The 20,852-nt window shown below is 45.4% G+C and overlaps 1 protein-coding gene across 5 annotated transcripts in view; it reads right to left on the reverse strand.

Annotated features, from left to right (window-relative positions):
- Nucleotides 1-848: 848 nt before the first annotated feature.
- Sept6 (septin 6) overlaps nucleotides 849-20,852 on the reverse strand; it is an 89,958-nt gene continuing 69,954 nt past the window's right edge. Inside the window, exons 7-11 of one of the 5 annotated variants that reach the window (XM_023706016.1) lie at nucleotides 18,914-19,082; nucleotides 15,238-15,370; nucleotides 11,630-11,820; nucleotides 9,311-9,355; nucleotides 3,110-4,059 (exon numbers count right to left, since the gene is read on the reverse strand). In XM_023706016.1, coding sequence (XP_023561784.1) covers nucleotides 9,352-9,355; nucleotides 11,630-11,820; nucleotides 15,238-15,370; nucleotides 18,914-19,082 — 497 coding nt within the window. In that variant the 3' untranslated portion in view covers nucleotides 3,110-4,059; nucleotides 9,311-9,351. The other 4 variants (XM_023706015.1, XM_004645700.1, XM_004645698.2 and 1 more) reach the window with 4 other exon arrangements.

Consider the following 20,852-nt stretch of genomic DNA (forward strand, 5'->3'; position numbering starts at 1 on the left):
ATATGCTCATTTTCTAGGGAAGTAGTTGACACAATTTGCCCGTGAGTTCACCAGGAGCAAGTCAGCCGGGCTTGGGTCTGTTTTTCCAAAGCACTCAGCATCCGCCTCTGTGACAACGCAGACGACTACAGCCTCAATCGGCTGCCCCCTAGTGTGCGAGCTGCGCAGAGACCGGCCAACGTCGTTTCCTCTGGTACCCTGCAGAGGCCTCCAGGCTTCCGTACAGAGGATGCGAATCTGTTCTCGAGCCTTCAGCATCAGGGTATTAGGGAAATGAAGCCCAAGAAAGGAAACTCCACCTGTGCCACAGTCAGGATTCTGAAAACTGACCATTCTTCCTCCTTCCCGCTTTAATGCTTGGGGGGAGGGAAACTTCCCTTTCTGGTAGACTGAAGGACACAAAATAGTACTATTTAGTACGTATAGAATGCTTTAGTTATAAACAAACCATATTCATGACTTTTGGGGATTTTCGCAGGATGGTATTAAATGAGAAGACACAAAAGGGGGGAGGGGTTCCAGCCAGAATTAAAGCTCACCTGAATCTTGTTCTGTGATCTCCTCCACTTCCTCTATCATGCCAATTTGTTCAGCTAATTAAACCATTCTGATAAAGTGAAAGTAGAGGACTTCCCACTGATACCTACCCTGCCCCAAGGGAACTTCAGGCCCACAATGAAGAAAGGGAGGCCCAAAGCTGCTCACCTTGGAAGATTTCATGGCCTCATGGTATTTCCCTGAGCCCCCTAAATTGGCCACTTGAGAAGCCACCACCCATTCCTCTTAAAACAAACCCAGCCCAGGGGGAGCCATGTTACCTAATGATTTAGGATCAGACCACAGAGCCATTTAGTATTTCTTTGAATTTTATTGAAAATTGACATGGACATTAGAAAGGTATCAAGCTAAACAGTGCTGGTTCTGGGATGTTTCTCTTGGAAAATGAAAAGCCTGGGAAGGTCACATCCTTGAGCAAAAAGAACAGAGAAGAAAGGGAAAACAGTCTAGAAAACATGCAAAGAGGCTCTCTAGAGACACTGAACAGCAGCATGGTGGTGATGGTGGTAGAGATCTATCTCACATGGTATTTTGATGGAAGTTAAACTGCTAAATTCAAGGCAGATTTATCAACATCAAAACTCTCCCTCCAGATCCCAGGTTGAAGAGAAACCTCAAATGGCCTTGGAAGTCTGAATGGAGTACTTTTGCTCTAGGCTCCTTTCTCCACCTGCATGTTAGATAGCGGATCCATTTCCCCCTTGCTGGGGACGTTCTCCTTTTCTCCTGGGAATGCTGAAGATGTATGTATCACTCAACTTTCTCTTCCATATTCAGAAATGCTTAATAGTGGCCGAAGACAATCAATACATTGAACCAGAGAACTGTTCTTTTTTAAAACCCCATAAAACACAAACAAAACATTGTGAACAGCCCTTCCACACCCACAGCTGAGGTCTTCTGCCCCAGTCACTTACGCTTGGGTGAGTGGTCCTGTAGTTGGTCTCTCTGAGGTTATATTTACTCCGTTTTCCAGCTCTGATGATTCTTTTCCTGCCTTGTTAGTTTGGGACAAGACACTTCATTGTAAAATACCATGTAAGTCAGAAGAGAGCTTCTTGCCTCGACACGGGGACACATGTACATTTATTGAGTGTGTTGTGTGTGTGTTATGTGCACAGTTTGAGGGGAGAGGGAACTGGTTGGTTTCTGGTTTGAGACAATATGGAACCCTAACTCTTCTATAATGGCAGTCTTCTCCTTTAGACTTAGTGCAGCTGCTGGAGATTAGATTAAAAAAAGCTGGAGAGGGCGAGAGAAAGAAAAAGAGAACATGAAATTAGCCAAAGAAAAAGGACATTCAAAGATAGGGAGGGGAATGGGCAGTATGAGGTAGCAGAGATTATAACTTCAGAAGACAGGTTAGAAATGGGGTGCCTGAGGGGCCATCGCCAACGCAAACTCTGCTGGAGAGTTGAAGAACACCACACACCAATTTAAAAGCTTCTTGTTTTAATAAAAACAAGTACACATCAACAGCCATATGTAAATACCAAATGATTCAAACAAACAAACAAACAAACAAACAAAAAAGTGATCCGAACTGAAGCTGGGAAAAGCAAACATCTTGGCTTGAGAGAAATGAAGGGGTGTGTGTGTGTGTGTGTGTGTTTCAGGAAAGCCATTCCAGCCTGGAAAGATTTCTAAAAAGCCAAAAAACACAGACCATTTCTAATGACTGGTCTTGTTTCACCAAAAATAACCAGAGAACTTGGGATATTTTTAAAAATGGTAACAACTGTACTAATTAGAAAGGCTTTCCAGTGAAGGGGAAAAAAAAGTTTCATTTAATGAGAAAAGCTAGCCAATGAAATAAGCATTTGGATTATTTTAATAGGCTTGATTGACTTTTAAAGGTCTTATATTCACTCATAGGTTAGATTTTTGTTTCCCAAACTCTCCCTGGCCACAAGGATCACCCAGAGCACCAATTCAGTGCACATTAGCTTGGGCCCTGTCCAGGCTGACAGGAAAGCATCCTGGCTGCAAGGCCTGAAAAGTACCCTGGTGACTTCTCTCAACTGCACTATTTGGTTAAATTAAAGAGCTGGCCTGAAGCCTTTCTTGTGCTTGCCCCCACTACCCCATCCCCGGATTATTTTTCCTATGGGAGAAAATCCTTTGAGGGTCCCCTAACACTGTTTTGTTTTATTGTTGTTTTCAGGCAGGGCCTCACTATGCAGTGCAGGCTGGCGTGGAACTCACAGCGCTCCTCCTGCCTCAGCCTCCCCGGGGTTGCTGGGATCACAGCTGTGATGTGCACCACCACGCCCGACAAGGACAACTCATTATGTGGTTTCATCAGACCAGCACATATCCAGGCAGCTGGATTCAGGAAATGGATTGGCTGGCTATCTAGAGATGTAGAATTTAGCCTGGCTTTGGCCAAGAGCCAACAGTGGGACTTTGGGCAAGTCCCTTCAGTTATCTGGGCCACAGTTTCTTCTTCCAGAATAAGTAGATTCTGTCTTACTAAGCAACACTTCTGCCTTTTATAGAAAATTCTTTTTTTTTTTTTTTTTTTTTTTGGCGGAACTGGGGATTGAACTCAGGCCCTTGCACTTGCCAGGGAAGCGCTTATTCCACTGAGCCATCTCCCCAGCCCCAGAAAATTCTTTTCTATAAAATCTGAAGGTCTCTCATAAGCTGTGTGGCTCTAATCCTTTTGAAATATTTTGAGATCCTCAAGCCACAAGTAATCAATCTGTAAATAAATACAAATAAGAGGCCTCCGTTTTGTAATGGAAGTAATTATGGGGGGCGGGGGCTAGTGATTCCTGTCTGGTAATCAAGGAAGGTAGATTTAGAAACAGCAAAGCTGCAGCTAAGACGCCTTTCCCGAGGAGGCCTAACTGCCCTAACTTTCTGAGCCACTGGCTGAGTATCTTAAGGGCATTTTTGGTGGTTCAGTTTTGGGGCTTTTGTTGTTGTTGTTGGTGGTGGTGGTTTGTTTTTACTTGCAATAAAGAGTCTCCTCAAATGCTCCACATTGACTTGGATTTTCCCAAGACCCTGTCTTCTGCCATGGCCAGTAACCCATCAGTGAATCACCAACCGAAACATACCAGTATCAAAACTGTATTGGTGCTTTGCCGACAAGAAGAGAATGTGTGTGCATTTGTTTGCTTTTCACTTTTTATACTTTTTGCTTCCTGGTATTATCCATGATTGAACAAAGTCATTCTTTCCCCTTTCTCAACACTTCAAAAAGGCCTGGGAATTTGGCATGGCCTTGTTTGACTGTGTTTTAAAAGGAAGTAATCACAAAACAACCTCCAAAAGAAAAATGAAGGTCATGGTTGGTGCCAGTGGGACCGGGAGGCAGGGGCAAGTCGCACAGCTCAAAAAGAAGTAGGGCTTGAAGTACACAGCAGGGGTGGGGACCCGGCTGCCTGACACCCCAAAGAAAAGCTGTCAGAACAGAAACCTTCGCTTAAAAGGCTAAGTGAAGTCCAGTCCAGCTGTAGCAGGGGATACTATTCAGTACACAGCCATGGATTACTGCAAAGGAAGGGCAGAGAGACGGCTATTAGCCACAGATCATTGCCAGGTCGCCTCCAGCCTCACTCTCGCTGGCCAAATGCCAAAGGCCATTGTGCCTCAGGGCCCTGACAATGAAGGCTTTCTACTTCAAAGGAGCTCCCAAAGCCACTCTCCTAGGGAACCCATTAGAAAAATTAGGGATGGCATATTTTTAAAATCTCAAACCCATAGACTAGAGAGAAGGTTGAAGACCTCACAAGGCCTACCATCTCTTTTTTTCCCTCTAATTGATAGTCACACCTCTTGTTGGGAACACATGCACAATGCCTATTAAAATCATTATCACAGTCACCCAATAGACCGGAAGACTCATCCCTGCAAATCACAAGCACTGGATTCTTTGACCAGTCAATATGGCCCCACCTCGTTAGCATGGTGGGAACCCCCGGAAAATGCTGAAACCCCTCAAGATTCTGTAAGTTTATCACTCAAGACTCTAGGCTGTTAACAGTATTCAGGTTTATTCTGCCTTCTGCATCTGTAGGCTACCCAGGGATAAGGGGGGGGAGTGTATGCTATTTGTTCCTGCAGTGGTGTTTTATGATAAGAGCTTGGTATAAATAAACTTGTTACTGACTTTTAACACAGCTGTAGTATGGTTACCCTGAGTGAATGAAAACTGGAAAGGGCTGAACTAAGTGGCCAGAAGGAAAAGGCATACTTTCAGAGCCCTCAGAGAAGGGGCTGTAGGTTCCTAGGAAGAGGAGAGAGGGCAGGGAGGACACATCTTGGAGGCAGGAGACTGAGGGGACAGCCATGCTCACGGGTGCTTATCCAGCCAGGGTGGATGCAGATATCTCAGGGAAACAAGCAGCAGTCAGAGTTTGAATTGGGAAGCTGATGGTGAGGAGGAGCAGTGACATGTTACAGTCCGGTAAGGGTGGGGGTGAGGAGGGGCACTAGGAGGGGGACCCAATTATGGGCTGCATCTCTAAGCTGTGGGACTGCTGGCTTCTTGATTGGAGGCCAGACAGCATCCTTTGACTCTCAGGATTCTGTAAATGTTTGCCAGAAAAGAGTGGAAGGAAGGGATTATATGCTCCTCTGGACAGGTTAAGGGGGAATTAGGGAAAGGGGGGCCCAGCTCTGTTGCACAGGAAAGGGTACGTCTACAGGAAGCCCAAACTGAAAATGAAAAGAGAAGTTGGGTTAATAAACAGACAGATTAATATGCTAAAAATTTTTCAGAAGAAAATTGTTTAGATCCTTATGACTAATGGATAACTTAGAATATAGCTGTTAGACAGTCTTAAGATTTTACTGAGTTGCCTCCAGGGAACACGCTTTTTCTCTTGTGTACCCCATCTCATTCCTACATGGTGGAAGTAATGGCACTGGATGCAAATAGTGACCAACAACCACAAAAATATTTATAGAAATCTCTTCTTAATGACTAGATCCGGCCTAATGCTCCCCCCACCCTAGATAGCTGTGGCAGGAAGACTTTCAGCAAGTCTCCAGTGGCCTTCGGCCACTGCACAGAACACTAAGTTCTTAGCCACTGTACTTCCTTGTCCCACAGGGAAGACAGAAGAAGCTCAAGTAGCCTCTGGAGCAGGCCGAGTTAGCTAGCTGGGGCAAGAGCTATTTGTCAAATGTCTGGAGCATGAATCCACACCCAGGCAACTGAAAAGTTGAGCTATGGAAGCCGATGATTGGTTTGTGTTCACAAAGCTCTTTGACCTTTCTCCCATTTCAACTTCTTTCCTACATCATGAATAAGGCAAGTAGTATTGGTCCCTATGTCCCTCCCATACAAAGAGACTGAGAAACAGAGAAATCAACTGACTTGCCTGTGGTCACAAGGAAAGTGTTACAACCAGGGTGAGAGTTGCTTCATTATTTAACTAAGACTTTCCCCATCATACCAGTGTCCCCAAAATTCCTTGGCTATGGAGCTCAGCCAATTTATTAGCTTCAGAATACATTTATCCTATTAAATACAGTCTACAAAGTATTTAGAGGAATATAGTTACTGAGAAGTATAGGCATAAATGACAATGTGATTCCTTTCCTCCAGGTGAATACACTTACTTCAACACACACACACACACACACACACACACACACACACACACACTTTAGGGACAGATACATACATGCACCTATCAGGTGAATGCAGTTTATGCCAGCAATGAGATGTTCCTGTTGTAGTTCCACCGCTAACCCACTGTGATCCTTAGTCACTTAAATCCCTTCTGCCTCTACCTCTAAGAACTGTGGTAATTAGAAGAATATTTTGAAAAGAAATCAATAAGTGGTATACGAATGCTTGCCTCTTTTTTATGTATTTAGTACAGGGTATACAGGGTATCAATACATAGATTGGACTCATGGTGATCCTCTCGTTTTCGGCCTCCTAGTGCTGGGATTACAGGCGTGCGCCACCATGCCCAGTCTCAATCATTGTCTCACCATGCTCCAAGGGCAGGGCCAGCATGGCAGGCCAGGGGATCGAACCATTGACCCTGCATCTGCCTAAGCAGGTGCTTTAATCCACTGAGCCATCAGGCCAGCCCTAGAATGCTTGCCTCTTAATGTCTTCTTTGTTCACTTCCTAGGGGAAGAGTTAACCTAAAAAACACAGAAAGACCTATACTCTCAGCTTCATGGGAAGGCAGTGTGGTTTTGATGTGTATACTGTCCATATGCTGTTTACCCCAAGGACCACTAACATAGTATGTGCAACTGGTATATGTCATAGAGGAATTTCTCTTTTGATTACAGACAGTTGAAGAAGTGCCTCAGAGAAGGTCCATGCTGGAGAACTGTAAGGCTCACTCTGTCTGCACTGTGGGTGGCTGTTGTGACCCACCCCTTGGATGAAGGCTCTAGGGAGAAGGTAGTAGTTGCCTCTGTTGCTCTGAGGCCCTGGGAGGCCAATGCCTCCTCTGATTTAATTCCTACAGAAAAGGTTTTGTGGCCTACTCAGGGGAAGCTCGCCAGGAAAAGCCATTCTTCTTGGTGTTGGGGTTGGCTGTTCAGCAGTCTACCAATTACCTCGTACTTGTAAACTGTGCCTTTAATCACATATTTTCTAGAATTTGTCTTAAGACTGGCCACTATATGATGTACTCAGGGAAAACCTGAATGAAATTGTGTCAAGCTATGTACAAAATGTAAACTAACTGAAGTCAGATTCATCAGAATATACCTTTCCTGCTTTCTTGATGAAATTGCGGGAAAACAAGAAGCTGCAAAAACTATACTCCTACTGTGTGTCAGATGCTTTGCTAGGACTAGGACTTCAGCAGTGCACAGATAATCTAAGAATTTATAGTCTTCCTAAATGGACAGCTGCTGTTTAATTCCAGTCAGCCAGTGGGGGCTCTGAGACTTGCCTGGAAGCCAGATAGTAAATCATCGCATTATTCTTTTAGGATGGTTTCTTTTGGCCCAGTTTCATGGGCCTTCTGTTTCCGAAGCCTCTGTGGACTTCCTCTTTGGGATCTGCTTGAGAGTAGGATGTTTTGCCAGCTGTCCAGTGTCCCCAGTGCAATAGCTGCAGCCAACAGTTTGGTGACTAACAGCAAGCTCTCCATCTAACTCATACACTGCATGGGGGAGTGGGGAGAAGTCTTCTCTACAGATCAGATCCTGCAAGCTAGACAGACCAAATGGGAAAAGGGTCTCTGCAGCATCTATCTGGTGCATTGTGAACACTGACTGGACATTTTATATTACCAAATTATTGTTAGTTTTGTAGGCATGATAGTAAGGTGTATTTTTTTAGGAATCATTATGTCATACAGATACATACTAGATATTTACAGATGAAATGATATAGATTTATCCTAAAATATTCCAGCAGGTTGGGAGAAATTGATGAAAAAGTTTGAAAAGATTGGTCATTACTTTTGTTTTGCTTTCTTTGTGGTACTGGTCACTGAACAACATCCCTAGCCATATATATATATATATATATATATATATATATATATATATATATAATTTTTTTTAAAATTATTTATTTATTTTTATTTATTACATTTATTTATTGTGTGTGTGTGTGTGTGGCCAGCTCAGCCCACCAGGGGGCGGGGCTGGCTGGCATGTGGTGCTGGGGGATTGAACCGCGGTCCCTGTGCTTTGCCAAGCTTGTTTCAAGTAGGTGCTTTAGACCACTGAGCCATCTCTCCAGCCCTATATAATTTTTTTTTAAGTCACTAAATGCCCAGGCTGGGCTCAAAGTTGCAATCCTGACTCAGCCTTGCAGAGTGCTCAGCTTGTAGGCATGTGCCACCATGCTCAGCTGGACTGGCTCTATATTGACAGCTATTTGGTGGCAAGGCCGTGGATATGTGGGGCTACATTGTAACATTTTTTATGTCTGAAAGTTGCCATGGTAAAGTTTAAAAATAATAAATAAGCCCAATTACATTAAATTTAAATCATTCATATTCTTTATCTATGACCTGAATGTAGCAGAGTAGATAAAAGAGACCTAATCACTGGTTTTTCCGTGTAACTCCCTATAATCACCGCTTTCAGTCCTAGAAGCTACGTGACGCCAGTGAGTGCTTTATTTGCTTCTGTAGACGTAACACCTAGTCTTCAGTGATACTTCCTACCAGAAGTTACTTGCTTGCCTCCTTAGCAGGTCTGCATGAAGCTGGCACTTGGGGAACTACGTGGAAGACTTTCTAGCTGAAGTCTTTTCAATTTCTTCCACTTTGATTATGGTTTTAGGAGGTACAGGCCAAAGTGAACAAAGAACCTGAACCCTTCAGAGAACAAAGAGTTGCCAGAGGGAAAGAAAGATGCAAATTTCCATTGCCTCCGCCCATTCTCAAACCTGAGGGTCAGTGCTGACACATACTGCAGGAGCAGGCTTTTAAGTGCAGGATGGTTTCTTGCGCTACCACAGTTAATTAATCTTGAAAGTAATAATTATCACTCTTTAGGGGCAAAAACTGCCCCCATCAAAACCTGAAATATTGACCACAGCATCCACTTATGCTGCCTAGGTGTTCCAGCGGCAGAAGCCTGCAGGGTCTCCCTTGATCAGGCAGGCACACAAGCAAGCATTCACCATGCACACTTGAAACCACAGCAGGCTATTTCTTCATACCGGAAGTCACAAGAGGAAACCAGCTACCCCAGTAAAGCCGTTTCTTTTATGATTAGATATGTGTGTAGGGGGTGCAGGGTTGAGGGAGATATGTTCTAGAAGCCATTACCAGTTCTATTTAGAGTTAATAAAGCTTACCAGGACCCTGGGTTTCATGCAGCATGCAGCAAACAGCAGAATTAACTGTAAAACAGTAAGAGCTGATGAAGATGGAGTGATCATGAGAAGAAATAAAATATTATGAATTGACACAAACAATGAAGAGTTAGAGGTCAAGAGAGCTCACGAGTAGCAGGGAGGGGAAGAGGGAGGAGGGACTGGTAGGAACCTCTGAAACATCATACTTTTTCTTAATCTATGTAAGGCCAGCCGAAGGAAATTCTGAGTATGCGACTATTAGATTCAACCGCCATCTCTCAAGAACAGCACCCACCACCATTTCTACACTTAAAGCCCATCACCATCACTATGGGCACAGAGTGGCACAGGTTTAAACATAGTTCTTCCAAAGGTTCACTGATTCTTCATGGAATACATAAAGAGCCCAGACCTGGGCCCACTCACACATCTAGAAGTATGGAAGAGGACAGGCTATTTTGTTAGATCCTTATTGCTGATAATATGAGGTGACACCTCTCAACAAGGATTTCCCCCATCTCAGACCTGGGCACTCAGCAATCCCAAATATTTCTGGAGAATGGAGAGAGGTGTCACCCTGTACAGGGTCTTCCGGCTGGGGTCAATGGGGGAAATCAAGTCATTTTGAAGCAACAAGGGGAAAGCTTGGTCTGACATGAGCATTTACTAAACATCTCAAAGAGGGAATACTTATAGCTTAGTGTTAGTGTGATCTAAACAAACTACATAATCTCCTAATTCCTACAAGCACAGGAACTGCAACTGCCCAAGGGATTGAGTTAACAAATCCCACAGGACTATGAAGACAACAGATTAGAGCTGAAAGATAAATTTAGGTTTTTCTATTCTACAACACCAAAAAAATTTTCAAATTTCACTTTTTCTGATCTTAAAAATAGGAAGCTATTCCTGCTTGTATAGCTAATACACCATGCCAGATAAATTGCTGTGATGTGTCCAAAGAGACTTTCATTTGGCTAGTTGAACTTTATCCATCAGGTAATAGCAAAAAAAGTTCATCAGTGAAGCTGACAGTTAGTGTTAAGATTCAGTCATGAAAGTTTCTGGACCAGTTAGTGAAAACATTCAAGTCACACACTTGTTAGTCAAATATGAATGACTGGATAGCAAAACTGAGTGTTTTCAAATATGAAATATTTTACAGTGCACAACGGCATGGTGTTATTCCTAAGTGACAAGCCAGGCATTGACAAAATGAAGATGTGCCTTCTGGCAAGTATCCAAAAGTTGAGTCCACAGACAAGTGGCTGAAAGCAGAAGGCAGAACCCACAGACATCTTTTGGATCCAGAGAACCCTTCAGTAAGAATACTGCTAAACCCTTCATCTGGGAGTTTTGGGAGTCACAGTGTGCAAACAACTACACAGTACCAGGGGACCCCGGGGCATTTTTTTTTTTTTTTTAGTGTTGTGCAGGTCTGGACAGAAGTGCTTTTCTCCTCTCTGCTTCTGATATGAGGAATGGGTAAGTACAGTGAGCAGAGATGGGGTTGGAGGTCGGGCTACTGGCCCGGTGGTAACCAGTAGCTTATGCTGTCTTACCTTACTAAGTACCAGGGAAGATAGATTGGTTTAAAAATCCTTCCTCCAGCTTAAGGAAGGGTGACTGGGAGGGCAATGGCACCTAAGGCCTCCCCAGTAGGTTCTCAGGTCCCCAGACTGGACACAATTAAGCAGCCAGGAGGGACAGATAGTAAAGGGGTGAAAAGTCAGGGCCTCAGCCTTCCACCCCTTCAGGCTCCACCCCTTCAGTGGTAGCAGGTAAATTTTATTGGCCGCATCTAGTGACAACTAAGGCATGGTGAGGGCTGGGAGAGGTGAGCCGCATGAGACACAGGGCCAGCAGGTGGGCCTGTATGCCACATCAGGGCCAGCTCCGGCTCCAGCTCCAGAGGCTTCTGCGAAAGCACTCTCTTTGTTCTCCACTACCTTCTCTGCACCCTTCCTTCTGTCCCTCTTTCTTGTGCTTCTGCACTGCTCATTTCCTCCTTCCATGTACTCATACATTCCCTTGGCTTTTCTTCTCTTTTCCCTTCCTCCAGCCACCCCATGTTTGCAGAGCTTTCCTACATAAGCCAGAAAGAGGGGCTGGGCATACTGTACTCTCTGAAACCCTAACTCAGGGAATAAAAAGGTCCTGCAGGGACACAGCCTAGGGATGGGTCCTCACCTCAGCGTAACAGCCCATAGCTCATACCTGGCCTCAGCCTTCCAGCCCTTCAGGCTCCAGGTCCTGCCCCAAGGGGATGGGCAGCAGGAGGAGCGAGAAGCCCACCACCCAGAGCAGCCCACTACTTACTTTTTCTTCTCTTTGTCTCTCTTCAGAGTCTGTGAGCCTCCAGCCTGGGAACCCTGAGACTGGAGGAGCTCAGCCGCTGTCTTTCTCTGTTTGAAAGCGTTCATTTCGTCGTCCAGAGACTTTTTCTTGTCCTCCAGCTTTTTCTTCTCATCCTGGTGCAGTTTCTTTAGACAGTCGAACTTCTCGTGCAGCTGACAGAGAAGCCAAAAAAAAAAAAAAAAAAAAAACCACCAAAACTAAGAGGAAGTGAAGTAATCTACCATCCTTACTTTATGACAAAATTTAACAGTTTCTAGGAATTGCTTTCTGTTTACTAAATGAGTTAAAAAAAAAAAAAAAAAAAAACAACCCCAAAACTGTAGAGTTCTCCACAAGCAGCCCCCAGTCTGGCCCAGCCCAGGGTTGGCAGAAGGGCAGGGTTGCAACTCTACAGGACCCCAGGACCTCAGGAGACATTTCTGCCAGGGACTACTGTGATAGTACCAAAGGGCACTGTGCTGTGGGTGCTTCTCTGGCCTGCCACTACCTCAAAATCTGTGCTCCTAAAGTAGTAAAGGAACAATAAGGATTTTTTTTTTTTCCGAACCAGAGATTGAACTCAGGCCCTTGAGCTTGCCAGGCAAACGCTTATTCTACTGAGCTGTTTCTCCAGCCCCAGAGCAATAAGTTTTGCTAAATCAAATATTTTTTAAATGAATTCCCATGGTTATTTTAGAAAGTTAATAAATAATATCACATATAATATTATAACATTTACCTGCTTACGACAGGCCAAGCATTGACTTTAAAAAAATAAGCTGTGTTGTTGTTACATTGTTTTTCATAGTGCTAGAATGGAACCCAGGGCTTCCTGCAGGATAGACAAGTACTCTACTACTGAGCTACAGCCCAACATTGACTTTTATAAGCACTCGGTACGTATTAATTCATTTAATTGTTATAACAATCTTATCAATATTATGTCCTTTGTCATTTTCATTTTTTTCTTTTCTTTTTTTTTTTGTGCTGTGCAGGGATTGAATACAGGGTTTCACATATGCTAGGCTAATATTCTACCACTGAGGTACATCCCCAGGCCTTTTTATTTTCTGATATTGAGACAAGGTCTCCTTAAGTTTCCCAGACTGCCCTTGAACTTATGATCCTCCTGCCTCAAACTCCCAAGTGCTGAAACTATAAGTGAGCACCACAGTACTTGGCCATGATGTCCTTCTTATGAGGAAACAGAAAATATGAGAAATTAAGGCATTTGCCCAAGGTCAAGTCAGTCTTTACAGGATTATGTAATGGCATTTCCAGCATGGAAACAGCTCCTGCCCTGTGTGTGTGTGTGTGTGTGTGTGTGTGTGTGTGTGTGACCAGAGAGCACAGCAAGCATAGTTTCACCTTCTTCTGCAGGTGTGTGTGTGTTACTGGGGACTGAGTCCAGCGTCTTTATACATCCCAACTTGCTCACCTACCTATCTACCTACCTACCTTCCTTCCTTCCTCCCTCCCTCCATTCTTTTCCCATTTTGAAACAAGGGTCTTGCTAAGTTGCCCAGGCTGAGCTTGAACTTGTGACCCTCATGCTTCAGCCGCTCACAGTATCCTTTCTGCAATCAAGAAGCTCATTATGGATCACAGAGAAAACTACAGCACTAGCAAAGCTGGTCAAAGGAAATGGAGCAAGTGCAGAAACTTCAGTTTTAACCAAAGGGAAGGCTTAACTTGTCCTGAAAATACCAGAGACCCAAAGAACAGCAAGTGTGTTCAGGCACTCGCTGTGCTAAATCAATCAGATAGAAAGAGGAATTGATGGTCACCAAGTAGAATGTGTAAACTCCCCTGACCAGAGAGCACAGCAAGCATAGTTTCACCTTATTCTGTGGGTTCAAGAGAAATGTAGGATTCTGTAATAATTGCAGTGCACAGAAAGGAGGCCCGATTCCTATGGATATCTGGGACTGTTACTTTGTAGGGTAGGAGGAATGACAGGCCTTGCCACCCAAATCAGCTTTTACTAGCCATGTGGGGTAGGGGCATCCCTGGGCTGCCCATCAGTTGCTTTCACCCTGCTTTGCTTCAATGCAACCTTGATTCATTTACCTCGGAGACCCCCGAGGCCTCTCCTCCTAAAGGTGTTGGGTGATGGTTTTCTCCTTAAAAGTGAAACTGAAATGAAATCAATAACCTTGCCACAGGCCTTCATGACAACCTTCAAGAGTCACAGTAGATTAAAGGTGGAGGAGACTTGGGAAGTAATTAAGCGCTTCCCTTCCTTGTGGTTGGCTGTTCTGTGGCCCAGAGAGGTAAAGCAGCAGCTGATGTAGCCAACCTGCACCTTATGCTAGTGAATCTGGGGCTTGCGAAGCAAAGCCACAGATAGAGGACCAACTGCACCTGTGTAAGTGAGACCCTCAAACCTCATTTTAAAACTTCACTAGAGCTGCACAGATAGCGCCTTAACTCTGCAATGGAACTGAATATCAAAGTGAATGGGAAATGCCCCAGATGTCTCTGTTTTAGGTTTCAGAAAACTACCCAGGACCACATGGAAGCAGCCTTCCTCATGGCCATCACAGAGGTGGAACGGGACAGGTCAGCTGAGAAAATCATCAGTTACCCCCCCAGAGGTCCAGATTCCCAGGGTGGGGAAACTAATCAGCCTGCACTTGACGTTACCGCAAGGGCTTGACCCTAGCAGTGCTGGTGGACAGAACGTTCTGTGTTGTTGGAATGTTCTGTATTTGTGCTGGTTCAGTACAGCAGCCACTAGCTACAGGAGGAGTGAGCACTGAAATGCGTCTAATGAGAGTGAGGAAAGGAGTTTTAAATTTTACGGTACATTAGCCGGTGGTGGCAATGTAAGCCTATAATCCCAGAACTCTAGGGGGGGTTGGCATAGGAGGATCTGAAGGAAGAACCCAGCTGGGCAACTTGGTGACTTAGTGAAATCCAGTTTAATATTAAAAACAAGAGGGCCAGGAATAAAGCTCAGCAATAGAGCACCTGCCTGGTAAATGCAAGGTCCTGAATTCAATTCCTGATACCAATCCCTGGTACAAAAAAAAAAAAGCTGGTATCAATTTCTGATACTAAAAGAAAATAAAAATAAAAGCAAATGTGGGCTGGGGATATAGTTCATTGTCACAGAGTGACTTAACATCTGGCCCTGGGTTCAACACCCTTTCTGCAAATAATAAATTTATTTTATTGTATAACTCAAAATTGCTAAAATAGTAGATTTTAAACGTTTGTACCAAAAAATGATAAACATATGAAATGACAAATATGTTAACTAGCTTCATTTAATCATTCCATAATTTTTACATATATGCAAATCTCATGTGGTACCCCATAAATATATACTATGAGTCTTTGTCAATTTAAAATACCGATGCCGCTACTAGCTGTGATACTGGATGGAGAGGCTCTGGAAAATTAACACAAGATGGGAAAACATCCTGACCTTGGGGCACAAAGGGTCAGTGAGACCGATTTCCTAGTGCCCCCTGGCCAGCCAGCTTCTGTGGCTGGCTCCTTCCTATGGCTGCAAGGCCCCTGCCACGGACTCCAGGCGAGCTTGGCCTCCTGGCTCTCCTGCCTGTACTTGCACTCACATTTACCTCTTTTTCTGCTTCTTTAAGCTCCGCTTCTTTCTCTTTGACTCTCTGGACAAACATCTGTCTCATCTCCTCTTCTTTTTTCTGCAACTCCCCTAGGAACTCATTTCTTTTGGCCTCATACGTCTCCTGTAAACTGCAAACATGGTCAGGTTAATTCCGTCACTCTCACTGGCTCCTCCTCCATGAACACTGGCCCTGCGCATCCCCGCCCCTGAGCTCCACCATCCTCCTTTCCCCAGTTCAGACAGAGATGGTGCAAACCAAACGCCAAAGTGGTGGGCAGCTGCCTTGGGACACGAGAGCAGGCTCCCAGGGCTGCTTGAGGGGCATGGGGCAAACCTCACTTTCCGCTCGAGGAGCCTGAGTCCCGCAAAGTTGAAGTGACTAAAGATCACACAGCTAATTAGAGGCAGCACTGGGACCAGAAGCCGCATCTCCCATTTCTTCATGTGGGCCTTCCCACTGTGTTGTACTGCCAGGCCTGGATCTGAAGCTGCCTGCATTATCTCGCTACTTCAACCTTCTGTGTCTCCAACCTGTGCTCAACTCAGTACTAATACATTTTTAGTTGCTTGGCACCTTTAGCAACAGCTTCCATGCCTGACCTGGAGAGCTCACAGTCTAGTGGGAGCTGCCTGGGCTGGGGGCCACACCCCTGGCCTCGATTTACATTTCCTTTTTTTTTTATGGTTTTCATAATTTTAATCTGTTATACTTCGGCCAGTTTCTTCTAAAGAAAGCATAACTATGACAACTATTATTAATATTATTCTCTACTATTAATATATTATTTTTTCTTAATTTTTTATTCATTTTAATGAGAAAATAATAGCAATGAGACAGTTTCAAAACAGGTTAGTAGGACAGTTACAATAATTAATATATTACATATTGCTGTCTTTGTAGTATTCAGAGGACAAGATGCAGACATGATACCTTGTCTAAACAATATTAGTACAAACTTTTTTCTCATTGAACTAATAGAAAGTAACCACAAGGTATAAAAAGTAAAGCCATATTAATATGCTGAGCTGTAAAAGGCTCACGTCAAACAACTTCTGATATTGCCAGTCCTACGGATAACCCACTACTATTACGGACTAGTGGAGTATATTGGGTTATTTTGCTCAATTAAAGTACCTACAATATTTGAACTGGCATCAAGTATGAAAAGGTCCTTTAAAACCTTCTCCAAATACAGGGCCAGGGAGATGGCTCTGTAGAATAAGCTGTTCCCTGGCAAGTGCAAGGGCCTGAGTTCAATCCCTGGTTCTGCCAAAAACAAACAAACAAACTTCTCCAAATACAGCTTCTCTAATAATAATGACACACCCATCTCTGACAAAACAAAAAAAAAGGATTTACACTTCAAGAAACGAGGTAGCTTGGTGAGGAAGAGGAGGAACTGGGCTCCAGGGATGGCAGCGCAGGTGAAAGAAGTAAGTGGAACCCACTGCGTGGCTTAAGCAGGTGGTTCCTGCTGAGCCAACCAGAAAGTGAAAGGAGTGTTGTGGCTGTTTTGCGAAGGAGACACTTTGCAACAGTTCCATACAAACTGGCAGGATCTTCGTGTGATGGGATGATAGGGAGTGGAGGGAGCTGCAGAAGCAGCAGGGGAGGCAGGACTATGGAGGAGGCAAAGATGGCTCTGCCTTCTGCTTCAGACCCCCAAGTGGATGGTGGCACTGTCAAGTGCAGTGGGGAACCCTGGAGGAGGAAAATGCTCGAGGGAGAAGCGATGAATCTGACAGTGACTAGCTCAAGTTTCTGGTGCAGCTTCTATGGGATGTCTGCGTGGAAATGGCTAGTAAGATTTTAGCTTGTGGGGTATCTACTTCCAGGTAGATAATTAGGGCTATGAAGGGAGAGAGAACTAGCTGCGAAGAGAAGACAGAGTGGGAGCAGTAGAGACCCTAGGAACAGTTAAAGAGCGAAGCTGAAGAAAACAAACCTGCAAAGAAGGCTGAGAAGAAAGAGTGAGAGGAGAGGGAAAGAGAGGAATAAAGGCAGCCAGGCCAGGACCAGAAAAGCCAAGGCCGGATGGCAGCGCAAGGAGGTGATGGGGATGAGTATTAAGTGTAGCGCAATAAGATCAAGGACGATGGGACTCAAAGGTCACAGTGAAATTGACCCAAAGTCTGTGAGTGCTGCTGTTCCATAGAGAGCTGGGGGAAGAAGCCAGCCTGCACTGGGCTGAGAAGTACACCACAAGAAAGGAGGGTGGAGGCTGGCAAACACAGAGCAGCTCTTTCTCTTTCCTGTCAGGGCCAGGCTTCTTGACAGTGAGTGGCCGGTACCAAAGATGAGCAGGGCACTGGGGGTTTCTTAGGGTGCAAATGTTTATAGGGAAGGTGGAAAGGGGCCCTCAGAGGAGGACGAGATTCAGCAACAGAGGTATGCAGGATAGAGCAAAGGACAACAGGACAGGACTGAAAGGCCAGTTAGAGCTCAGCTCTTCCCCACAGAGGCAGCTAAAAGCTGTCAGAGGTGAGAACAGTCAAGGGAGCTCCCACCACTGAGACATACACGTACGCCTTCCTCCAGCCCAGGTGCTCCTGTGGCCCAGGGCCCACCTGCCCCTTCAGGGCCCTGAGGCTGCTGGGCTGCCACTGCAGCCCCAAAGCACCAGCCGTGCTTTGCCCCAGGCCAGCTCTCCACTTTGAACAGGTACTGTGGGCCCTCACAGACCATTTGAAATCTCGCTGTGCCCACAAACATCCCCCTCACTTGCTTACTGATGCCTGACATCTCCTGAAAGGAGAGCAAGCCACTAACTGTAGGGCTTGTGTCACCTCTCACCCATAGCGTCAGACACTTCACATTGGTCTGCCACTCCCATCTGCTTAATAAACTGATTTAAAATCATTCGCCTTCTCTGAAAGCATCTTAGATTCTTTTTTTTTGCCATAATTTTATTGATAAACAAATACCAATGAGACAGTTTCAAATCAAATCAGTAGGATTAGATTCTGATTCGAGAAATATGTCAGTGCTTATTCTTTCTTAGCCCATGGCCAGAACACAACTTACACTTAAATTGCAAACATGAAAGACCGCAAATGAAGAGTCTGTATGCATCAACGCAGGGAACATAACTCCTCTTATCTTGGTCCCAAAGTGGCTGCCACCTGGCCATTTTTTTTTATTTGTTTTGTCTCTTATTCTTGCCATGCTGGGGGTGGAACCAAGGGCCTCACATAAGCTAGGGAACTGCTCTACCATTGAGCCACACCTCAGTCCTCTTGTCTCGTTTTAAGAATGCGGAGGGTAAAGGACAGACTAGAAGAAAACTGACCAGGTAGAGGTAGCCTGGTCAAAGAATGGGGCAGAGGACAGTTACTAACTGCCACTCAGTGGAACAGGTCCCTTCCCAGGACTCCCCTTCATCACAGCTGACTCAGGCTGGCTGTGTAGGTGGGGTGAGGGGCAGCAAGAGATCCGCTGTGCTGCTCCTCTGGGCCCTTTCCCTTCCCTCGCTGCCCGCTCCACGGTGCTCCTAGCAGGTATGTGAGGCTGACAAGACAGGGGCAGCAGGACTGGCGAGTTACCCTGCTGCCATAGCTAGCACCCTCACCTCACCTCGCCCGTTGATTCTTCAATTCTCAGAGGAAAAGTCTTCCACACCACCTAGATGGTAGAGCCAAGCTGGTCTGGCCTGGCCTGGTGGGAGCCATACCTGAAGGGTTTGCTGTCAGGGTCAGTGTCCTTGAAGCCCATCTCCTCCAGCTTACAGCGGCGGTACAGCTCATAGTGCCGGGTGTGGGTCTGCTCCCGAAGATCCTCCATGTTGACCCGAATCAGCATCTCACGCAGCTTCACAAAGTCGCAGTGGGCCTCGTTTTCAACTGCAGAGCAGGGGTTGGGATAGCAAAAGTATACTGAAAGGAAGGCCAGCAGAAGTAGTAATAACACCATGAGGCACAAGTCTAACAGAGACATCATCTTATAATTGGGCATACGGAGCTGGGAATTTGCCTCCTTATTTGTTTTTCTGCTGAAAATGCAAATGAAGTTATAAAGATGACAGTAGTGAAGAACTACAATATTGTAAAAATTATCTAAGTACCTTCAAAAGCCCCTCAACTCACATTCACCAATCAGACCCTCATGGGAATGTCTGCTCTGTGCCTCTTTGTGGACAGACAGTACCTGCATGTCTAAGCGTCTACCTACCTAATAAATATTTGTGCAACCTCTGTTCCCCTTATTGTATGGGGGCCCTGGGATTTCAGAAACAAAGTCATGAAGTCTTGCTCTTGGAAGCTTATGGTTGCATGGAATAGATGCAAATAAATAAACACAATACAATGCAAAAACTACAAAAGTGGAGAGATAGCTGACATGCAGTGAAAGCCCAGAAGAGGGACCCCAAACTCCAAACTCCTGGGAGATTCTAGACCTCACCAAAGAGGAGGAAGAATAGGCATTTACTAGGCAGCCCTTTATGAGGCAAGGCAAGGTCATATAGTTTGTGAGTTGCAGAGTGACAATCTGAACCTACGCGGTGTGGGGGAGGGGTAACGGCTACAACCAGGTGACCAAGTCTCTGAAGAATAGGAGGAAAGAACTAGGATATCAATCCACAATAGCGACAAGAAGGAGTGTCCACAGTGTGGCCCATCTGGGCAGTAAGGGCTTCCAAAGAGGTCAGCAGAAGGTGGATAATGGCCCAACAGCTTCAGCGGTGACCACGAGGACGTGGACCCCACTTTCTAGTGCGAATAAACAAGCCTCCATCTCGAGAGAACATGGCAAAGATCTGTCCTTTGGGCAGTGGTCAAGAATGACAGAGATGTCGACTACATCACAGGACAGTAGATTTCTGGTCAAGACAGGTCACAGGCAGGGCTCTGTGAGGGTGTCCTCAGACATGGCACCACTAGGCTGGGTGATGGTGTTTGGCCTGACAACGCAGCGACAGTATGCGATGTCTGAGATGGTGAATAGAACAGTCACCACAGATCCCACCTTGCAGGGGAGACGAGAGTGAAGTTAGAAAGGGGAGTGAGTGAGGTGACAGCATTGGGCAGGATTGCAGTAGGTACCTGCGGTCATCAGAGGAACCTCTCTGAAGCCCAAATGGGCCCACAGGGCCAGGGAGATAGCTCAGTAGAATAAGCGCTTGCCTGGCAAGTGCAAGAGCCTGAGCTCAATCCCTGGTTCTGCCAAAAAATAAAAATAAAAATAAATAAAAATTAAAAAAAACAAATGCGCCCACATAACTACTCTGCATAATCTGCATTACATTTCAGAGGTCCCACTCGACCACAACTTCTCAGGACCATGCTATGTGCTGTTTGCTCCTCCATCTCCAGACAGTGATCCCTGGTGGTCAGTCAGAAGGTCTGGAGATGGGATTGGCGCCCAGGCGGTCGCCGGCAGAGAAAAGTTGAAAGAACTGTCTGATCAAGAATGAAGAGAGCGCAGGCCCGGCAGTGAGTGAGAAACCCGGGCTGCGGGATCCTGAACAGACCCAGAGCACAGGCCGGGCGAGTGAGTGAGATGACCCGGGGCTGGGGATCCTCATTTGACCCAGGCTGCAGGCCCAGCACGGAACCCTTCAGCAGAACTCCCTGCAAAGAGGCTAGAGGCAAGACCCACCCAGCTGATTCAGG

Source organism: Octodon degus, unplaced genomic scaffold (genome assembly GCF_000260255.1).
Source record: "Octodon degus isolate 3935 unplaced genomic scaffold, OctDeg1.0 scaffold00236, whole genome shotgun sequence".
In the NCBI taxonomy this organism is placed as follows: Eukaryota; Metazoa; Chordata; class Mammalia; order Rodentia; family Octodontidae; genus Octodon; species Octodon degus.